The sequence below is a fragment of the Pseudonaja textilis genome, chromosome 4, assembly GCF_049901715.1.
Source record: "Pseudonaja textilis isolate UNSWEBS1 chromosome 4, rPseTex1.2, whole genome shotgun sequence".
Lineage (NCBI taxonomy): Eukaryota > Metazoa > Chordata > Lepidosauria > Squamata > Elapidae > Pseudonaja > Pseudonaja textilis.
The window spans coordinates 4,163,537-4,185,226 of record NC_141993.1 but is presented as its reverse complement, the minus strand read 5'-3'; the positions used below and the strand labels follow the sequence as shown (position 1 = coordinate 4,185,226).

General features: G+C 38.4%; 1 protein-coding gene across 2 annotated transcripts in view; it reads left to right on the top strand.

The window, feature by feature from the left end:
• NRG3 (neuregulin 3) overlaps positions 1–21,690 on the top strand; it is a 408,983-nt gene that overhangs the window by 182,467 nt on the left and 204,826 nt on the right. For both annotated transcript variants that reach the window (XM_087932151.1, XM_087932150.1), the window contains exon 2: positions 3,325–3,454. In XM_087932151.1, the coding sequence (XP_087788277.1) occupies positions 3,325–3,454 (130 nt within the window). The remainder of the gene's footprint in view (positions 1–3,324; positions 3,455–21,690) is intronic.

Below are 21,690 nucleotides of genomic sequence, written 5' to 3'. Positions count from 1 at the left end.
ATGTTCCAATTTATGAGAGTTGTCATACTGGCACATCTGGGAAACTCTGAATCTGAAAGTTCCAGTTTTTCCCTTCCCAAAAGAGAAATCAAAGACCTATCCCCTGCACCCACCAGTCCATCACACGGCACAACCAAATCTTCTTCCCAACTGGAGACCTTCCTCCAGTCACTCCCCTCCAGGTGCAGAGCAACATGTCCTTGACTCTCTGAGAAAGAATGTTTTTATATCTAGTCTTCCACCTCACTATGAAATCCCCCCCCCCAAATTCCCAGGCACTGAATGTGGCAGCCTCAAAGCTTCCGATTGAAAAATGGCTTCTAAACCTGACATTTTGCTTAGCAATGGAAATTTTTGGACTCGCTTGTTGTCATAAGTCAAGGACTTACATTATTATATTCACTTTATTGATTCTTCCTAGCAAGTGCTATAGGAACAACAACACACACTATAATGCTCAGAATTAAATACTGACACACCGAGAGAGATTTCAAGCTAAGGCTGATGAGCTTGCCTATCAATTTTATACAGCCCTTGGAAGAGGCCACAAAGGTTGGGGAACTGAAGGAAATCTGAGGATGAGCATTACTCATGAACTACCCAGTCATCTTACTTTTTGTTCCTAGTTTTATTTAGTGGATTAGCTCAAATCTGCTCTGAGCACATTTAACGGAGAAAAGAAATTATATCCATCCATCCATCTCCACAAGAAACCACATTCATCTGCAGTAATAGTGAAAAGCTGATTCTAAGAACTCATAAAAGGATAAAGAGAGAAAGTCCCAATACATTTCAGGTTCATTTGTTCCTCTGCCTTTTTCCACTTTATAAAGCATAGTTTTAAAATAAGGTGCTGGCAATTTCACTTTCTTAATAAATAACTTTTATTGAACTTTAATGCTTAATCTTTCGCTCATCTCCAGTGGATGTCTGGTTGATTGTCTCTAGAACAGAATGCACTGCATTATATTTGAAGGAATTCTAGAGAAAGTTGCCAATAGTGGAGCTTCCAATGTTTGGAGCAATCTCTTATAGCCAGGAGCTGAGTTTCCATCATCTCCTTTTCTCCAGAAATATCATAGAATATCTGTGGGGTCTTTGGGGCTCTCTGAGCTTGGCGTTTTTCTTGCAGACGTTTCATTACCAAACTAGGTAACATCCTCAGTGCACTGATGATGTTGCCGAGTTTAATAATAAAATGTCTACAGGAAAAACATCAAGCTCAGAAAGCACATTTCAACCCTGAACTGCAATATTCTCTTCGATGAGTAGAGTATCTATCAAAAAAAGCTGTTGGAGGAAATGTAATCGAATTAAATGGGACCATCATTGTACTGTATTTTATCTATGCAGTGGTATAAAAGATCTGCTTTAAAATTAGAATGCAATGTATCAACATTTGGCACCGTGGTGTTTGGATAAAGGATAATTAAAGGCTATTTCAACCTGAAGAATAATATTGATTTAATAGAGAATGATGATCAGGCCAGCTCTCACTGAGACATACACAATGAAACTGTTCTGAGGCTGCAAAACTTAGAATAAGAAAGTTCAAAGTAAATAATTTTCAGAGAGGTTTTTTTTTCCTTTCCATCCTATTCCAATTATGAAAGCATGTTGTATCTATCTATCTATCTATCTATCTATCTATCTATCTATCTATCTATCTACCTACCTACCTACCTATCTACCTACCTACCTACCTACCTATCATCCAGTAATATTTATATATTATCCCAATATCTTCAAACCTAATTCATTTTTGTTGGTGGGAATGGAAGCAAGGAGAAACCCAGCATATTAATGTTTTAATGGAAATAATTGCTTCCGATTTTGGGAATATAGAAGAAGTCATGATTCAGGAATGCTTAGCAGAGAAAAGAAGGGTCTCTCCAACCAGGAAATAATGAAATCCATGACAGTTGTCAGCCAGATGGAAACTGTAAATATAAAATTAATAGGTGAAGATGAGATGGAATCAGTTAGAATCTTAATGACTCATTTTAAGCATGTCTCTAGGATTTGGCATCAATACCTACTGAGTTTCAAAAGATGACATCTCTGCTGCCTTAGAAATCAACCCAGAGTTAATTATTATGCAGCTGACATCCAATAAGATTCCTTCCAATAATAGGAAACCCTCTCAAGTTGTCTTATATTTCATGATTCTACCTGGAAAATTCACATTCTGATTGATAGAGATGAAAATGAGGAGATGATGAGTGTAATAGCTCATGCATTAAATGTGAAAGAGCCAGACATCTTATTCAATGTGAAACTTCAGGAAGATTCAAACTTCAGAGAGTAGACAATACCAGCTGAGTGCTCCAACTTTAGTAGATGCCAGCTTTTCCTGTTCCACTTCCCCACCATGCTTTCAGAGCCAGTGACTGATGTTGACCTAACCATCTCTCTGTTTCTTAACTACATAATGAGAACAATAATCAATGAGAACAATTCACTGGTGGAATGGCTTGCCTCAAAAAGCTATGGGTGCTCTATCAGTGGAGGTTCTTAAGAAGAGCCTGGATAGCCATTTGTCTGGGTCTCTTGCCTAAGCAAGGACTAGAAGACCTTCCTTGTCCCTTCCAACTCTATTGTTCTATGTTCTACGATGCTTCAAGAAACATTATGGAATCTGTACTAGGAACTGCGATCAAGGAAAATTAGAATCTCCTATTTCTTTCCATAGACCTGAGGGTATATCCTTAATATATCCCCAAACCCCACAAACATTAACCTTAGACTGTCTACTATTGACCTCACCCCTTTCCTAAGAGGTCTGTAGGGGGTGTGCATAAGCGTACCAACGTGCCTACCACCCCTGTCCTATTGTTTCTTTTTATTTTTGTTATACGTATCCATTTCATGGATTCATAACTATGTTTATACTTACTTATACCTGTTATCTTGTAAGTGATTGTCTAAATAAATAAATAAATAAAAATAGCAATGCATCTCATGCCAATCCCATATTATTTCATTCTTCAACATGGTGACTAAATTGGTAGACCAGTGAAATACTATGGACATAATATACTTAGACTTCAGCAAGGCATTCAACAAAGTAGACCTCAACCTACTTCTTGGCAAGCTAGAAAAAAAAATGAGATAGATAGTATCACTACCAGATGGATTTGTAACTGGTTGGCATCTCCAAATACAGTAATTATTCTGAAATCTAGATGAATGCTGATGAATTTCAATTTCAACCCAACCCTCCTAGCTGAGTCTTTTAAAAGTAAAAGTTGATGGCCAGTGGGAATAATATCCATTGTATTAAAATGTGTTTTTCTTTCATTCTGTTTTTTCCTTCTTCTCTAGATACCACAACATATTCCATTGAACAATCTGAGCACTTTAAGCCATGCAAGGATAAGGATCTTGCATACTGTCTTCACGAAGGCGAATGCTTTGTCATTGAAACTCTAACAGGATCTCACAAACACTGCAGGTAAGACATTTGGTTTTTTTTATACAAAAGGTTGATCATCGTTATGTTTTTATTAATCATGGCAACATTCATATGCACACTCATGCACAGATTAAAGTAAGCAGAACAAATATACATAGCTTAAAATATTACTTTTTAAAAAATAGCAAGAAGGAAAGCCAACTGGATTTTGTGTCTGAAGCTCGTGATGATTTGACAGTAAAGATTGCTGGTGGTACCTGTGAATATCACTATCAGTAAATACTGTAGATGAGAATGATAATTCTCATCAAACTGATTTTCCCCAAACTCAAGATTATTTATTATTGGAAAGTCAAAGCTGATTAAAAGGTATGCATTTAGAGGTAGAAGTTGTTTTCAGTGTTTCATTGCTAGGTTATTTTTTTAAATTTCCCTTTATATGTGGAGGTGGAAAAAAAAAAGAATATTCATGAAGGGCCCTCAGAGGTTCAATAGATGTTTGCTAAACTATATAATTGAATTCATGTTTGAGAAAATCATTGAGTTTAGGATTGAGCGATTGATGGATAGGGACCACTGGTGGTCCATGTTGTCCTGTAGAAGAAAGCAAGAATGTAGGCAAGAATGCTGACCAACGGTATAATATCCAAATAACATTTTGTATTACCAAATGGGGGGATTCCTACACTAAAAGCCTGCTTATTATTTTATCATTTGGGGAGAATTTGAATTCAGAAAAATCACAAGTATTATTCTGTTAGTTATTAGATATCCAGACTTTGTTATGCAAAAGGCTTTGCTTATTATTATAGCAACTTTCACACATGTATCTGTTCCATTCGTAAATGGGTTTATGCCTAAATTTCTGAATGTAAATGAGATGAGTCTAGAATGAAAAAAAAAAAGTCACACCAGTTTCTTCAGATTATTGGCTCCATCCAATCTCAGGAATAATTATTTTTCTGCCCGTGTTATGTTTTGCCAGATTTCCTTTTTCATGTGAAAGTTGGCAAAGTTATCCCCAGTTGGGTTAGTTTTTGGTTGAGTTCTGCCTTTGAAGTGATTGTGTTCTGCCATTATTTAATGGTTTTCAACTATAATGCCCATGCCTGTTTTTTTTTTTTAATGCATGGATTCTTTAGTTGTAAAGTTCCTTTTACAAGGCTCTAAATTTATGGTTTTGAATTTGGTGACTAATTTCACAGGAACCTCCCAGGAACCTCAAAAGCAAGTAGCTCAAAAGGAAATGAATGTCTTTTGGGCTCTTGACTAAATTGCCCCAAATTGGCTCCTTTGCTCACTTTAAATCTGCCTTAAGCCCAGTGCCCAGATTCCTCTTGGCCTACACCGACCGAGTGAGTGGGCAATAAATCTCCCATGACTTTTTTGGAAATTCCCCACCTGAGGCTGTTTCGTTCGGTTGCTTCAGTTGGGCGGTGAGTTAGACCCCAGCTGCCCTATTTATCACTGTGTTTGTGCTGAGTTGCTTTCATCCTCTTGCATAAAAGGGGAAATTAATCTGCCTAGATTTGGATGCTAAGCGTCAAAGAGAGACATATGTCAGGCTGTGGATTGGCCCTTTCCCCAGAAGAAATGTAGTATGACCCCTGATGGCCATTGCAGGGTATAACCCTAATTTTATTTATTTATCTATTTGTTTGTTTATTAAATTTTTACCCTGCCTGTCTCACCCAGTGACTGTGGGTGATTGGCAATAGATACTTGCTTAGGGTATTTGAATGATTGATTTACTCATTCTGCCTAAGTCAAGTCTTCTCAAACTATATTCCTTCCTCTTCAGTTGCCTTGTATCTGTTGGATCAGTGTGTATTCTCAACCTGGTCAACTTTAAGAGGTGTAGACTTTAAAATCTCAGAATTTCCCAGCCGGCCACGAAGAATTCTGGGAGTTGAAGTCCACACCTCTTAAAACTTAACACAATTGACTGTGTTGGGTGATATGAGCTTTTCTTATTTTATGGCTCAACTTCTTATGACAAGTCATTTCAAAGCACACTTCTGAATTCTAGAGCTGTGTTTAAATATTTGGAGTAAGGCAGGCTTTCTGAGCAGATAAACACTCCCGGTTTACATTCAGTAGCACTCCAAAAGTATTTGCCAGTCCTCAAATCTGTCAATCTTAGAATAGTCACTGTCTGAGCACTGAGTTGCTTTTCTTTTTCCTTTCAATCACACACACTTCACGGATGGCTCACTGCTTCCCCTGTTTACTTTTTCCTCTTATGACACCCGTTATTAAAGTAATTACTCTCAATCAACCCAGTTTGTAGATTTATGACAATAACTTGCTGAAGCTATCTTAAAACTTTCTGGATGAATAGGGAAATGCTTCTGCTAGCAACCAGGGAGCTGTTTCTGAGCAATGGTGTGTGTGTGTGTGTGTGTGTGTGTGTGTGTGTGTGTGAGAGAGAGAGAGAGAGAGAGAGAGAGAGAGATTTTATGTGATGAACAAACAAAAAAGAAAGGAATGGGCCCATAGCTGTAGAATTCCTTTGTGTGTAGGTATAATTGAAGCCTGTCAATCAATTTCTAAGGCCAGAGATCTTAGGGAACAGGGGGCCCAGGGTTGGTCATACAAAGGAGATGAACTGGAATGCCTGTAGGTTTTGTTTTTATCAGCAAGGTCTTGTGGTGATCTAAAAAGCTAAATGACCGGACTGATTTCAGCTGAATGGATCTCTCTAGTTGTTTTACTGGGGGTGCAATGGCTCAGCAGTTAAAGAAGCTGACCACCTGGGTTCGAGACCCAAGTGCTGCACAATGGGGCGAGCTCCTGTTCTTTGCTCCAGCTCCTGCCCACCGAGCAGTTCAAAAGCATGCAAATGCGAGTAGATCAATAGGTACTACTTCAGTGGGAAAATAACAGGCATTCTCTGCACCTCAGTGTATAGTCATGCTAGTCATATGACCACAGAAATGTCTTCAGGCAATGGCAGCTTCCTCAGTTAAGAAACGGAGATGAGCACTACTCCCTAGAGTTGAACACAACTGGACAGGGGAAACTTTTACCTTTAGTTGTTTTATGATGAAAAGATGGTAGGAATTTGAATGTTAGTGTCATGCCCTTCTTAGAGTCGGACTCTGAGGGAGAGGAAGAAAACGTGACAGGGAATGGAGGTGTGGCTCCAGAGGTTGTGGAGGAGGCTGGGAAAGGGCAGAGGCCGGATGAGCAGTCAGAGGAAGAACCAGGCCCATCCCCTCTTCATCCTAGGACATGCAGGAAGGAAGCAAGAAAGAAACAACTTGGCTTAAGAGAGAGGAAGTAGCCATGATCCCCCTCATTGGTTGCAGCTGGGGAGAATAGTATATAAGAGAGGTGGTTAAAACACAGCATTGCCAGAAGCAAAGCATGTTTTATTTTGGGCTGAAGTTATCTTGGTTGGCGTCTTTCCAACAGACTGTGCCTTGTTATCGCCTTGAAGTTGGTAATTACTTATCCTGGTCCGTTGTGGAAATTCCTTCATTGTAGTTTGTTTTAGTTTTTTATTTCACCTTTATCTGCTCATTAAGTTCGGACTGTATTGCTTCTTTTGAAAGCTATTTTTGAATAAGTTTTATCTTTAACTGAGAATTATTGAACAGTGGGGCCAAGTTGAAAGCATTAAAGGACATTTATTTACGTTTTAGATTTTGTTACATTTGTGTTACACTCCGGGTCATCACAGTTAGTTATTAGGGTTTGAAACTCAAAATGCTTGGAGCATTGGTACGTCAGTATAGATGTACAAAGCAGGATTGACTATCAGAAGGTCAACTAACTGAAAATCAAAAGAAGAGTTTCAGAAGTGGTACAAAACTTGGAATAATGAATATGAAGGACATTTTAGGATGTGCTTTAAAACTGTAGCAATGAATGGCCTTCATGGAGTATTTTGCCTCCAAAGGATCTCAGTTTTTGCTGGCATTTCTCTTAAGGACAGTTGTGGGAGTCATGTTTTTGGCCTAGCTGAGAGTGATACACACTAAGATCATAACAAGCTCTTCTTGTGAGATTCAATCCAAGGTGCTTTGCTTTTAATTGAAGTTCCGGTATAAAAGCAATTACCATCCCAAGCCCAATTGGATTCAATATCCGGGATCCAACTCGGTGTTTTCTGAATTGAATTGGCCATGAGAAGGACTTTTGTGGAGGCTTGTCCCTGAATCCCATGGACAGTTCAAACAGATAAGAATCCGACCTGACCAAACTCACCAAATGGTTGGCAGTGAATCTTAGGTAACTTTCAAAACCCATAATAATTGGACACATTGAGATCTCGGATGCTGAGGGAGGGGTCTCTAACGGAAGTTTATTTAGGATAATTTTTTTTAAAGCTATATTTTAAAAGTTGATGTGTAGCAGTTTTCAGCTTATTTGAAAAAGTGAACTAAATTCCTTATTTCAAACAGATCCCTTCCACCATTTACATGAAAGAGAGAAATGCAGATAGGTGGTGCTGTATGGGTAGGAAAAAATTAAATAAAAATAAATAATGTTATTATGTATTTGGTCAGTAAGTATGATCTATTAGCAAGTACTTGGCACAGCTTATATTATTAATAAAAGAATGGATTCTATTGACTAACTGCCAGCAAGGATAAATATCAACCATGAATTGCCTTTTATTTGCTGTATTTTTAAGGCTGTTACACTTCAGTTTTCTCTCAAACTTCTAGTTTGTTCACATGGGGATTTTTTTTTTTTTAATAGTGGGCATAGTTAAATATTGGTTATTGGTTGGCACAAACATAATGCTATTTTTGCTAAGCAAAGAAACATTTCCTGGAATATGTTCTTGCAAGTATGGTTAGTGCTGGAGCATAGGGAAGTTGAGTCATCTTTCATTCTCTGGAAAAGCTCTATTCAGATGTGTTATAGTTAGGAAAAACATGGCAAGAAGTTCATAGAATTATAATTGGGTGGCTTGGTGGTCATGGCTATTTTTTTTGGTCAGTGCCAAAGGCTGTCCTGATATTGTGTTTGTGGAGAATTTTACTGATTTTATCTGTGGTGCCTTTGATGTAGGGGAGTAACATATTAATTTCAAACAGATTCCAAAGAAACACAATTACCAACCTAATCCTAAGGGATATACATACATACATACATACATACATACATACATACATACAGCCTTCTGGATTGGATCTCTCTTTAATGATCTCCCAGCCATTGCTTCTTGTCCTTCACTCAGCTGCTTTGAAGAATAAACAATTTCCTGCCTCCATCTTCTCTGTGACAGCCTGTCAAGTACTAGAAGATTATAATCATATCACCCCTAGTTCTTCTCTTAGTTCAGGGGTCTTCAAACTTGACAGCTTTGAGGTTTGTGGACTTCAACTCCCAGAATTCCCCCCCCAGTCTTGTTAGCTCAAGAATTCTGGGAATTGAAGTCCACAAGTCTTCAAACTTGCCAAGTTTGAAGACTCTTGTCTTAGTTAGATTTTACATACCTAGTTCCCTCAATGTTCATCATATAGTTTAGTTTCCAGAACTCTCGTCATCTTTACTGCTCTTCTCTGCAATCTTTCTAGAACCACAACATCTGTTTTTGTATCGTGGCAACCAGAACTGGATCCAGTATTCCAAGGGTGGCCTCAATCATGCTATATGAAGTGGTACCATCGCTATATTGATAAAGGATACCCTGAAGCAAATCGTCTGCTTTCCACCATAAACCTTCACATATTGTCTTTTGCGCTTTCAATTTCTCACCCTGCATTTTTCTTTTTTGTACTCTAATCAGCCCCACCCAATCGTCACTTAGAATATAGAACACAGAATAATAGAGTTTGAAGGGACCTTGGAGGTCTTCTAGTCCAACCCCCTGCTCAAGCAGGAGACCCTATTATACCATTTCAGACAAATGGTTGTCCAATTTCTTCCTAAAACCCTCCAGTGATGGAGCACCCACAACTTCTGGTGGCCAAATTCTTCCAGTGATTAATTGTTCTGACTGCCAGGAAATTTCTCCTTAGTTCCAGGTTGCTGCTCTCCTTGATTAGTTTCCATCCATTGCTTCTTGTCTTGCCTTTCAGGTGCTTTGGAATAGTTTGACTCCCTCTTTTTTGTAACAGCCCCTGAGATATTGGAAGGCTGCCATCATGTCTCCCCTAGTCCTTCCTTTCATCAGACTAAACCTACCCAATTCCAGCAACTGTTCTTCATCTCCAGTCTAATCATTTTTATTGCTCTTCTCTGCACTCTTTCTAGAGTCTCAACTTCAATTTCCTTGCTGTTTCCTTTCCTCCCCATCTCCTTTTTTCATGTCTTTTGTGATTCAGTGCTCATTCATTTTCTCTGTATACTCAAATAACTTCCAAACATTTTCCCACTGCTCACTTCCTTTTCTACTCAATCCACTTTTGTTTAATGTCCTTTGATTCTTGGTATCTTTTGACTTTGCCACACAATTCTTAAATGCCTATTCCCGCTGCATTCAATATGCTTTGAATTTTCCCCTTACATGTCCAACTCATACTTATGTATGAGAAACCTGGGCCAAAGCACTCACTGATGCATGCAAGGATTGGAATGAAATGTGTATAAAGTATTCAAAAATGTACACCGTTCATTTGGAATGCACACATGCAAAAACATGCACAATCTTACATGCTAATTACTTGTGCATTATTATTTTATTATTTTAATCTGTTATTTTTTTTAAAAAAAAGCCAAGATATTGGAAGGAACTTGAATTTCTCAGGTTCTCTTTATTTTTACTTAAAATTCCTACCTTGAACTGAACATGATAAATATTTGTCAAATAGAATATAGGAAATGTATTATTTGCAGTTCAGTATTCTGTTATCTCGCATCTTCTTACAGCTCTCTCTTGTGAGATGAAATTCATATCCCAAATTCTGGTAATCAGATTTCTTTTCTCTCTTTTTTAAAGTCCCATTAGCATACAGGTGAAACTCAAAAAATTAGAATATCGTGCAAAAGTTCATTTATTTCAGTAATGCAACTTAAAAGGTGAACCTAATATATGAGATAGACTCATTACATGCAAAGCAAGATAGTTCAAGCAGTGATGTGTCATAATTGAGATGATTATGGCTTACAGCTCATGAAAACCCCAAATCCACAATCTCAGAAAATTAGAATATTGTGAAAAGGTTCAATATTCTAGGCTTAAAGTCTCCCACTCTTATCAGCTAATTAAGCCATAACACCTGCAAAGGGTTCCTGAGCCTTTAAATGGTCTCTCAGTCTGGTTCAGTCAGAATCGCAATCATAGGAAAGACTGCTGACCTGACAGTTGTGTAGAAAGCCATCATTGACACTCTCCATAAGGAGGGAAAGCCTCAAAAGGTAATTGCAAAAGAAGTTGGATGTTCCCAAAGTGCTGTATCAAAGCACATAAATAGAAAGTTATGTGGAAGGGGAAAGTGTGGAAGAAAAATGTGCACAAGCAGCAGGGATGACCGCAGCCTGGAGAGGATTGTCAGGAAAAAGCCATACAAAAGTGTTGGGAATTTTCACAAGGAGTGGACCAAGGCTGGAGTCAGTGCATCAAAAGCCACCACACACAGATGGATCCTGGACATGGGCTTCAAATGTTGTATTCCTCTTGTCAAGCTGCTCCTGAACAACAAACGTCAGAAGCATCTTACCTGAGCTAAAGAAAAACAGAACTGGTCTGTTACTCAGTGGTCCAAAGTCCTCTTTTCTGATGAGAGCAACTTTTGTATCTCATTTGGCAACCAAGGACCCAGAATCTGGAGGAAGAATGGAGTGGTGCACACTGCAAGATGCTTGAAGTCCAGTATGAAGTTTCCACAGTCTGTGTTGATTTGGAGAGCCATGTCATCTGCTGATGTTGGTCCACTGTGCTTCATTAAGTCCAGGGTCAACACAGTCATCTACCAGGAGATTTTGGAGCACTTCATGCTTCCTTCCACAGACAAGCTTTCTGGGGATGCTGCCTTCATTTTCCAGCAGGACTTGGCACCTGCCCACACTGCCAAAAGCACCAAAACCTGGTTCAGTGACCGTGGGATTACTGTGCTTGATTGGCCAGCAAACTCGCCTGACCTGAACCCCATAGAGGATCTATGGGGCATTGCCAAGAGAAAGATGAGAGACATGAGACCGAACAATGCAGAAGAGCTGAAGGCCACTATTGAAGCATCCTGGTCTCCCATAATACCTCAGCAGTGCCACAGTCACAGTGGTCTATGTACAATCCTTGATTTATTGATTGCATGTAATATTCTAATTTTCTGAGATTGTGGATTTGGAGTTTTCATGAGCTGTAAGCCATAATCATCACAATTATGACATCACGTCTTGAACTATCTTGCTTTGCATTTAATGGGTCTATCTCATATATTAGTTTCACCTTTTAAATTGCATTACTGAAATAAATGGACTTTTGCGTGATATTCTAATTTTTCGAGTTTCAACTGTACTTTCTCTATTTTTAGGGAGCAATTTGTGACTGCTATCTTTTTTAACTTGCTAGGGAAAGATAGCCAAATTATTGTGAGTTTATGAAATGCGTTCTCTCCAGGCAGTGTGGAATTACTTCAATCTGTTTGTGGTATATTTTCTTTCCCAATCAAGCTTTATAAATGACCTGTTTTGGTCTGAAACAGGAGTAGGTTGCCCAGATGTTTCAATGTATGCATGGTATAATTTGGATTCTGCCCATCTTACAAATAAATATAATGTTCCATGCTTGGATGATAGAAAGATCTTTCCCTGTGTATGCATGCTTGCCCAGAGATAAGAGAAAGCTCTGAAAAACAGGCCTGACCTTCTCTAGAAGTTCTCTAGAAGTTCACTATTTATATGTAATCAGGGTGAAACTGAAGAACTGTCAGCCACACAAACAGCGCCAGCAGTTCTACTTTGAAAATATTTATTTATCGAAGGCATACATAACAAAGAGGATCTGGCAGCCTCATTGATCGCACAAGTATGAAGGTGTGCTGTCAGATTTCTAAGTGATGAAATCTATTCAAAAAGAAAACAGCAAAGTCTATCTTCCATAATAATTTCTTTTATTTAGAATAGCATCAAATTGGCAACGTCTGTTGTAATTCCGGATCTGACACAACCCAGAATTACACCACATAATATTAGAAGTTAGAAACAGCCCCCCAAAAGTCACATTCTCCAATAAATGTAAATCAACAATTGCCTGGTGTCATCTGTCTCCACCTCCAGGTCTGAGCAGAGTCAACTTTTGTTCCCAAGGGAAGAAACACCACCTAGCCTAAACAACTCTCTCTATCTCCACTCCTTCCACCTTAGGAATGTGGTAAGCCTGAAACCCTTCCCCCCAATACCAGCAAAGAAAAAGAAAGAAGAAGAATATATATATATAAAGGCTAAATAAAATGGCTACCCACATGTCAATTTCGGGCTGACATGTGCATTCCCACATGGCTGTCACACTGGTCTAAATATATTGTTCAGAATTTGTGGCCGAATAAGGTTGTCAGTTCTACCCAAGTAAGGCAACAGTAGCAAACCTGCTCAGGAGGAATATTAAATCCTCTTCTCACTAAGAGCCCTTTCTTATCTGGATGGATGTTCATTTTATTGACTCCCATTTAATCCATTGTCATAGCAACTTCTGATTCAGCATCTCTGCCTCCTTGTTTATGCATGTTGGATACCACCTCATTCTCCATCATGAAATGATCTCACTTTCAATATTTTTATGCACAGAGAAATTTGGGCTGCAGAAATTTGATGGTCACTAGATGGCGTGAAGAGTTTGCATTTTATAGGGTTTTTGCTTCTGCTGACATCTAGTGGTTGTTCGGAGTTTTGTACTAAGACCTGCTAGCCTTAGTAAGAAGAAACTTCATCATGGAGCAGAGCACACACACTCTTTGTGGAGATGGTTACTAAAAAAAAATGGGATTTCTACTTTTTTTTTTTCCTAGAAACTCCTGATTGAGTTAATCTTTCTAGGAAAAAAATACTGGTGCTGTTATTTTGATTGGGATGCCATTAGCGTGGGATGTACAAGCATCTGTCTGTCAGGCTGTGAAATGACACAGAATTATGCTCTGTTGCACTGCTGACTGTGAATTTGTGAAGCAGTACACCTTGGGAAGAAATGAGGGATAGAGTACATAGGGAAAATAGTTTTAAATGTTGCAGGATTCTAATATTGACCTACTTTAAAAAAAAAAAAAAACTGATTTATATTTATGTTTGCTGCTCTCTCTCGCTCTCCCTTCACTTCCCATACACACACACACACAATGTATATGAGCTGCTTCAACAATAATTCCCAATGTTTAATTTGTTTTCAAGCCACATAATTTTTTCTTGTCTCCATTCCACCCTGTTTTTAGGTCAAGCATAGACACACAAAGGTTTGTTTCTAGGGACCTGTTTTGTTGATGTAAAAGTAAAGAAAAAAGTTTTTTTTTACTATTGACTTTGACTGCTGGCTATGACACGGAAATGTTGGATCTATATGTAACTTCACAATTCAGAAGTGGTTTCCCATCACCCAATTTGGAGATTTGTTTTGACTTGCCGATCTAACCTGCAGCCCTGGAATTTCCTGGGGGGTCTCCAATTTAAGTATTAACCCCATCTGACCCTACTTTAATTTTTTTTCAGCCTGTCAACATCATTCATCATCCAGATGGTTCCACTGGTGCATCTTCCTACAAATACATACTGACAGATGGTGGTTTTTTTTAAAACAATATGAGAACTCCCTGGGTGAAGTGTAAAATTTCCATGTATTCAAATGTTCTAATCCAGGGGTCTCCAACCTTGGCAACTTTAAGTCTTGTGGACTTCAATTCCCAGAGTTTCTCAGCCAGCAAAACTGAATTGAAGTACACAAGTCTTAAAGTTGCCAAGGTTGGAGACCCCTGTACTAATCTACTCCATCTGGGAGATATGAATCACGTTCCTTTGTCAGAATTCAACATTTTGAGTTCCCCAGCCCCTCTTTGTGGGTGTTCCTATGATTGTGAGACTCCATATACAAGAATTTAAAAGCAATTTAATGTGTATTGTGAATAAGCAGCTCGAGGTTTTGAAGAGGGGTGGGCTGGAGGAGGGAAGGAAATGACACTTTCCTATCCTAAACAGGTGTTGGACTCAATTTTCCCTGTGTCTAGTAGTTTATGTAATGAAGCAATTTTACTTCCCAGTGAGCTTCTTCAGAGAATCTGCTTTTGCTAATGATTTCCCTTTGGACAACTTTATTTACTAAACATTTTAATTTGTTGAATCCCTTCCTATTTTCGCATGCACTGAAGCTTACACAAACAACCAAGTGTGTGTTATGAACTGCCAGGGAAGGTAATTTTTGCCTGCTGGAGGTTTATCTTAAAGGTACAGCATTTCCACAGAGAAGCAGAATGCGTAGAAGTTTTAATTCCAGGTATAACTCATTTAGACAGTTAAATTGACTTGTAATGCCCCTAAGACAGGAGAAATAATATTCAGAACCTATTTTGTGTGTGTGTTACTCATTTCAAATAGTCACCCAGATTAATAACCTCAGAAGGGGACCTTGAGGGTTTAAATTTATGTGCATATCTAGGAAAAGGATTTTTCAAGTGCCTGGAATATATAATGATTATAAGAAGGAAGATTTATCATTTGAGTCAAGAAAACTGTGGTTAGTCCATAATCCCCAAACCATGTTTCCCTGTGAAAATCTGGTGTCTCTATGAATATTGCAAATGGGAGATATTCTTTGGTACATTTTTCAACTTCATTTAGGCAACAGAAAGAGGCTGATAAAAGGCAACCCAGGTCTTTTGTATGACTTGGTTTCTGTGGCTGAGTAGTAATTCACAACCAGGCACTTGTAGGCAACAAGCAATAGGTTGGTATTACAAGGGAAAGTTTTCATCTGATTGGCAGAAGGACATCATGGACAATCTCCTTTGAAACATTTATTTATTTATTTTGAAATTCACAAGACTAAAATTACAAAATCTAAAGACAAAAATTCATGACAATCATGACCTGAGAATCTTCATAGACAAAAATCTGATGGACCAACAATGGCTTCGAATCAAACCCGAAGACAATATCCAAAAATAGGAAATTACAGTTGGACTTGATTTGCAACTTGATGAATTGGAATCTGCTCTGTTGCAGATGTGAAGAAGGAAGTACTTTGTTTGAAAATTATAGATCTCTTAGAAAAGATTGAAAGGAATATGAATACAAGTAATTCTGAGATAATGACATCATTGAAGGATGGACTGGGCTTTCATTTTAAACTTTTGAATATAGTTTTGTGACTTTAGGGGTACCCAAAATATCTTTAGAAAATGATTTTTTAAAAAGCAACAACGTGTGACCCTTGATATTTTTTGAAAATGCTTCTAGTAAGACTTTTATGAATCTTAGGAGTAAGCAACTATTTCACTTTTAAGAAAAAAAGTTGTTTTCTAAACTTTTTCTCATGAGTGCAGAAATCATCTGATAGTTGATGAGAAAATTTAGGTTGATGGATGGATGCATAACATTTTGCCCTGTTGCCTTCACTGAGAAGCTGCCCTATACATATAGAGACATGTTTATATACATACACTTTGAAGAAAATATATAACCAAATGCAAAAGTGATAATGGAGGAAAAAGAATGAAGTAATATAATACAGGCAAATAAACCAGGGGTGTAAAATGGTCATGAAGGCTAATGATTTCTAATGTGGCATTAATTAGTTGTGAATTATTTGTACTGTGCCATGTTCAGTGAGTGTTAGCTTCACTAGGTAGACAAGAGACTACAGGAAGATTTGGAAATCCAGTTTCTTGAGATTCTGGCTGAAGTCCACAAGTCTTAAAGTTGGCCAAGGTTGGACTCCCCTGCTACAATAGAAGAATCTTTTAAGTCTAATTGTGTGGTACATAATCCTTCTTACACTGCAGTGAATTGGAGATGCATTTTCTTGAGCCACTTCTAAACATTATCTTATTTCCAGGACCTTCTTTATGTTTCATTCAATCACTTCCTTTACCCAGCTAATGGTTTGTACATATTTCTGTCAAGGTCATCTCCCTTACTCTCTACTAGGACTAAGGATCACCACTGAATTTAACCTAAGGATGAGTCTCAAAAACCATGGTCAGCACAATGCCATCTCTGAATGAATGAATGAATGAATTCTTTATTGGACACACAAGGAATTTGTCTTTGTTGCATATGTTCTTGGTGTACTAAAAAAGAAGAGATATGTTTGTCAAGAATCATAAGGTACAACACAATGAAAGTCATAGGGTACAAATAAGTAATCAAATCATATTAGGAAACAGTCAATAAAAATCATAAAGATACAAGAATGGAGGGGAACGCCTTAGTAAAGCCCAATCCATATTTCTGAAAGACTGTTGTGAATTGGTGATGAATTTGAAATGTAGATAACTCCAAATATTGGATTCGGTCCCCATCCATGTTTCAGAGAAGCTTCTGGAGTTTTGATTCTTTTCTCTTCCACTTTTTTTTAATGAATATATCTGAATAAGCTTTTGGCTTCAGCATCTTTCCACCATTTCAGATTTATCTGAACTTCAATTCTTCTTTGAGTCCCAATCTTCCTGTTTGTATTTTGTATATATTCTCGATTTATTTAGCTCTGCGTTGCTGTCTTTGTTCTCTCTCTCCTTCTCCCCCTCTCAAAAAAATCACACTAGAATTGTTTGTGATTTACTTTTACTATCTCCTTCTTAAGTTTTTTTTTAAAAAAAGAACTTATTTTAACAATACTTTAACATATTTTCACTTTTTGCAGTCTACATATCTTGGGAGTCAAAAGCCACCGGGTGGGAAAGGAGATGTTTGAAGGTTTAACCCCCGATTACACCATGCTGACTTAAAATATTGTACTTTCTGTTATCCACGTTGGACACCAAAACATTTGCGACACTTCAAATCCCAAACGCAAGAAAAGGGATCAATACTGATTCTAATCAGAATAAATGGCGCAGTCTCAAAGCTCTCCGTTTCTTCCTTTTGTGCAAGATCTGCTTATCCTCAAGCTCAGACGGGAATAGTCATTTTGCTCAGCTGCAGTGATGGGCTGTGCGCAGAGAGCATGGGAGCAACATGTTCGAACTTCCACACTAGGATGTTATTATGTAAATGCATTTCTGCAGAGTAGAAAACCCAGTACTTATTTTCATTGTTTTTATCCTTGTTTGATGACACCGTGTTTTTGGAAAACACTATTAAGGTTTACTGTTCAGTAAGTCAATTTCCATACTTCTACCGCTTTGGTATCTTATGCCTGAAAACTACTCGAATCTCTTCATGAAATCGCCCCAAATTAAACTCGACTCAAAGGAGACTTTACAAGCAGATGATGCAATAACATATGGCCATCGTTGTAATTCTGAGTCGCTTCTAATTCTGCATGATATTCTCACCAGAAAACCGAAAGGAACGCTTTTTTCCTTGCTAAACTCTTTCAGGGGCCCATCAAGTAAAAGCTTATTTTGAGCAATGGCCCCTTTAGTTCATAAATCACTTCTTGTGTTGCCGTAGCATTCAGGCTAGGAGTGTTAAATCAGTTATTATTACCAAGTGGAATTACAGCTTTTCAGGCAGAACATGTATCAGTGAGATATTGACCCGCCTATGATAAAAAATGTGCTGAATGGGTTGGGAAACAAAAAGGGACATTATCTCCAGCCTGCAGTTTGTGTTCAAATAAGTCTCAATCTTAGAAAAGGTCTTGAAGTTGCACCTGTATATCTGAGATCAGTGACCAGGCACTGGTTCAGAAGATAGTTCTCCAAAGCAGGGCTTACTTTCAGTTTTGTGACATCCTAACAATCTCATTGTTTCATTAGAACAATAATGGCATTTAAGGGATGGATTGAATGGGGTTGACATCCTTGGGCAGAAAGAGGTTCTAATCCATCAGGCAGAATGTCCCAAAGGCAACTGGACTTTCTTGATCTTTTCTTTGAAAACATGTTGCTTCTTGCTGAAGAAGCTTCTTGGATGAGAAGTGAAACATTTTCAAAGAAAACATCAAGAAGGTCCAGTTGCCTTTTGGGGAAAAAAAAAGACCTTTGGGACAACCATGACTGGGAATCTCCATAGACACGTCAGGCAGAACAGAAACACTTGGATAGGCCTTCTCATGAGGTGAATCTGCCTTGAACTCCCGCAAATTCCCGAACAACTTGATGTTTGTGCGGTCATTGGTGCTCTCTCAGCTTGGTAGTTTTCTTGCAGATATTTCATTATCCCAGTAGGTAAGGGACATGGTGGCTCAGTGGCTAAGATGGTGAGCTTGTCAATCAGAAAGATTGGCAGGTCGGTGGTTCAAATCCCTAGCGCTGCATAACGGCGAGAGCTCCGTTTCCTTGTCCCAGCTTCTGCCAACCTAGCAGTTCGAAAGCATGTAAAAAAATGCAAGTAGAAAAATAGGGACCTCTTTGGTGGGAAGGGAACAGCGTTCCATGTGCCTTCAAAGGCGTTTAGTCCTGCCAGCCACATGACCACAGAGACATCTTTGGGCAGCGCTGGCTTTTCGGCTTTGAAACAGAGATGAGCACCCTAAAGCCAAAAACAACTAGCACGGATGTGCGAGGGGGACCTTTACCTTTTACTTACTAGGTAACATCTCTAGGGCTTCGTTATATGCTGCAGAAGAGAGAAACAGAAGCAAAAGATGAAATCTGTGCGGTGGATCAAAAGCTTGTAATTTATGCAGGTACATCCACTGAAATATAAATTTGAGAGGTCATGTTAAAATAGTCACCATTTTCTTGACATCTTGGTTTACACTAGACCCCTGTGTTAGATATATTGAATTTTCAAGTTTGAGGCCATGGGGCTTTCTAAAAATCATGTCCAGAAAAATTCTTCATCATCATCATCACTCTAGCCCTTTTCTATCCACTGAAAGATGAAGGACTCTTTTGCATGTTTCCAATACGATCCTGAGCTTTCTTTTACCAACTGGACCCACCATACTTGCTGATGTTGCATTTCCATCTTGTTTTGGGGCTCTTTTGTGCTGTTTATCAACTGGGATCCATTCTATGACTTCCTTGGGCCACCTGCCAGCAGTTCTTCTTGCTGTGTGACCATTTCCATTTCAATTCTTTTACTCTCTTTATGATATGATTTACTCCAGTTTGTTCTCTAATCCATGTGCAGGTCTTTCTATCTTGCCTTGTGATGCTGACTTTGTCTCTTTCCATGGCTCTTTGTGTCACTTGTAGCTTTTGTATCGATTGTGAGGTTAGTCGTGTCCATGTTTCAACGGCATGTGTTAGAGCAGGTGGCACACCTGCAGGAAAAATAAGGAAAGGTATATGAGCAGGAAAAATAAGGAAAGGTATATGATTAATTTTGGAGTTTATAGATTCATCCAAGTATTTACTCAAGAATCTTTAAGATGTGGTGACATTGTCCTGTGTAAAGCAAATATTGCAATTGCTTCTTCTTACATAATATCCCAGAATTGTCCATTTTAGGTCCTCTCAATATAGAAATCCAAATTAAGCATCATCAACAGATTGGGATGGTTTGAACAAATCCAGTGAAGGAAGCCCACGACTCTTCTGGAAAACTGGTTTCACAGTCAAATGACTTTTTCTGATATGTTCCATATCGAACTGTTCTTAGTGTAGGATGTTATTTTCTTTGGGATTTGGAAATTCCTGCAGTGTTCCTGTAAATTAAATCCATTATTACTGGAATGACAGAGAAGTATTGACCTTTTTCTGCAGGACAGCTTTTCAAATATTTGATTAAAAAAATACTCAGCTCAGTCATCTTTTCTCAAAAGTAAAAAAAAAAAAAAACCTAATTATTTCAAATTTTTTTCACACAACTCAGTTTTCGCTCCCAACTTCCTCCCTATTGCTCTTCTCTGCATCTGTTGCAGAATCTCTGCCTCTGAATCCTTCTTAAATTGTGGAGCCAAGATAAAGAAAGGATCAATACAATATTTAATAGCATATATCATCTATGAACTTGTCCGTCAGCACCTACTTGATGGCTGTGTGAGTCTCTCTCTCCCTCTCCCTCCCCCTCTCTCTCTCTCCCTCCCTTCCTCCCTCCCGCCCCCTGTAAGTTTGTGTACATGTTTCTGTCTTCAGGTTGGAGTTGATCACATAGATCTTGGCATGATAAACTGTCAGTAACCTGGCCCTTCAGATTTTCCAGGAATGTGCCCATTCCTGCTGTAATTAAATCATTCCACCTTGCTGTTGGTCATTCTCTTCTTTTTCTTTCCCAGCATTGATTCCTTCTCCAGAAAGCTAGATCTTCATATGGTATGTCCAAAGTAAGAGAATTTGACCCTTCTCATTTGTGCCCAGTGACAACTCTGGCTTGATGGCCCAATGATCCCTTTGTTTCCTTTAGCAGTCTCAAATGTTTTCTCCAACATTAAATTTCAAAGGCTCTTTCTATCCAACTTCTTCAAAGTCCAACTTCCATTCAGTGTCATAATAGGGTATGCTGTTGCCTGCCAGATTCTGATCTTTAGATATAGATAATGCCTTCAACTTTGACCTACTATTTGGACTAGTCCTACAGCTTTCTTGAGAAGATTTCTTGAAGTGCCCTACCACTGAGATCTTCCCAGGTTGAGAAAGTGACACATCCCCAAATCACTCGGCTTGCTTAAGGTGAGGCTGAAATTCACAATGTTACGAGTTCTAGCCTTAACCACAGCATCAGATTGGCTTCAAATATTTATTATTACTCAAGCTGTGACATTTCCATAACAACATAAATACGGTATCTAATTCAATGTTATGGTATTCAGATGTGTTTGTTTTTAAATACAAGCTATGAAGGATTCACTAAAAAAAGATACTTGCTTTACTAACCACAAATTTCAAAATAAATGCATTGCCTTTAAGTAAGAAAATACTTTTTTCCGCTGTGCTCTCTTGGAAAGTGTGCTTACAGGGACTGGCATTTCTGTGCGTTTCCATGTAGGTTTACTCTGATTATTGTTATAGTAGCATCAGTTTCCTAAAGTGGTTCAGTCGGGACTCTACCACTTTTTTTGGCTACCCAGAGAAATTTAAGCTCATGAGTCATACAGTAACAGCATGGGATAACTCTCAGCCAAAATCTACTGCATGAGACAGTATTGATGTATGCAACACATTAGTTGAAACCGGATTTCATGAATTTTAGATAAAGAGCAAAGCCAAAGCCTGTTGCTCCTCATGCATGATGGATAACTAAGTAAAAGCAATTTAAAAAGTTCTCCCTATCCCTACCCCTTAGAATAAGGTGATTTTTAGTTAGCAGGGTATTCATAGTTGCCTATTTCTCTCCTCTCCTCA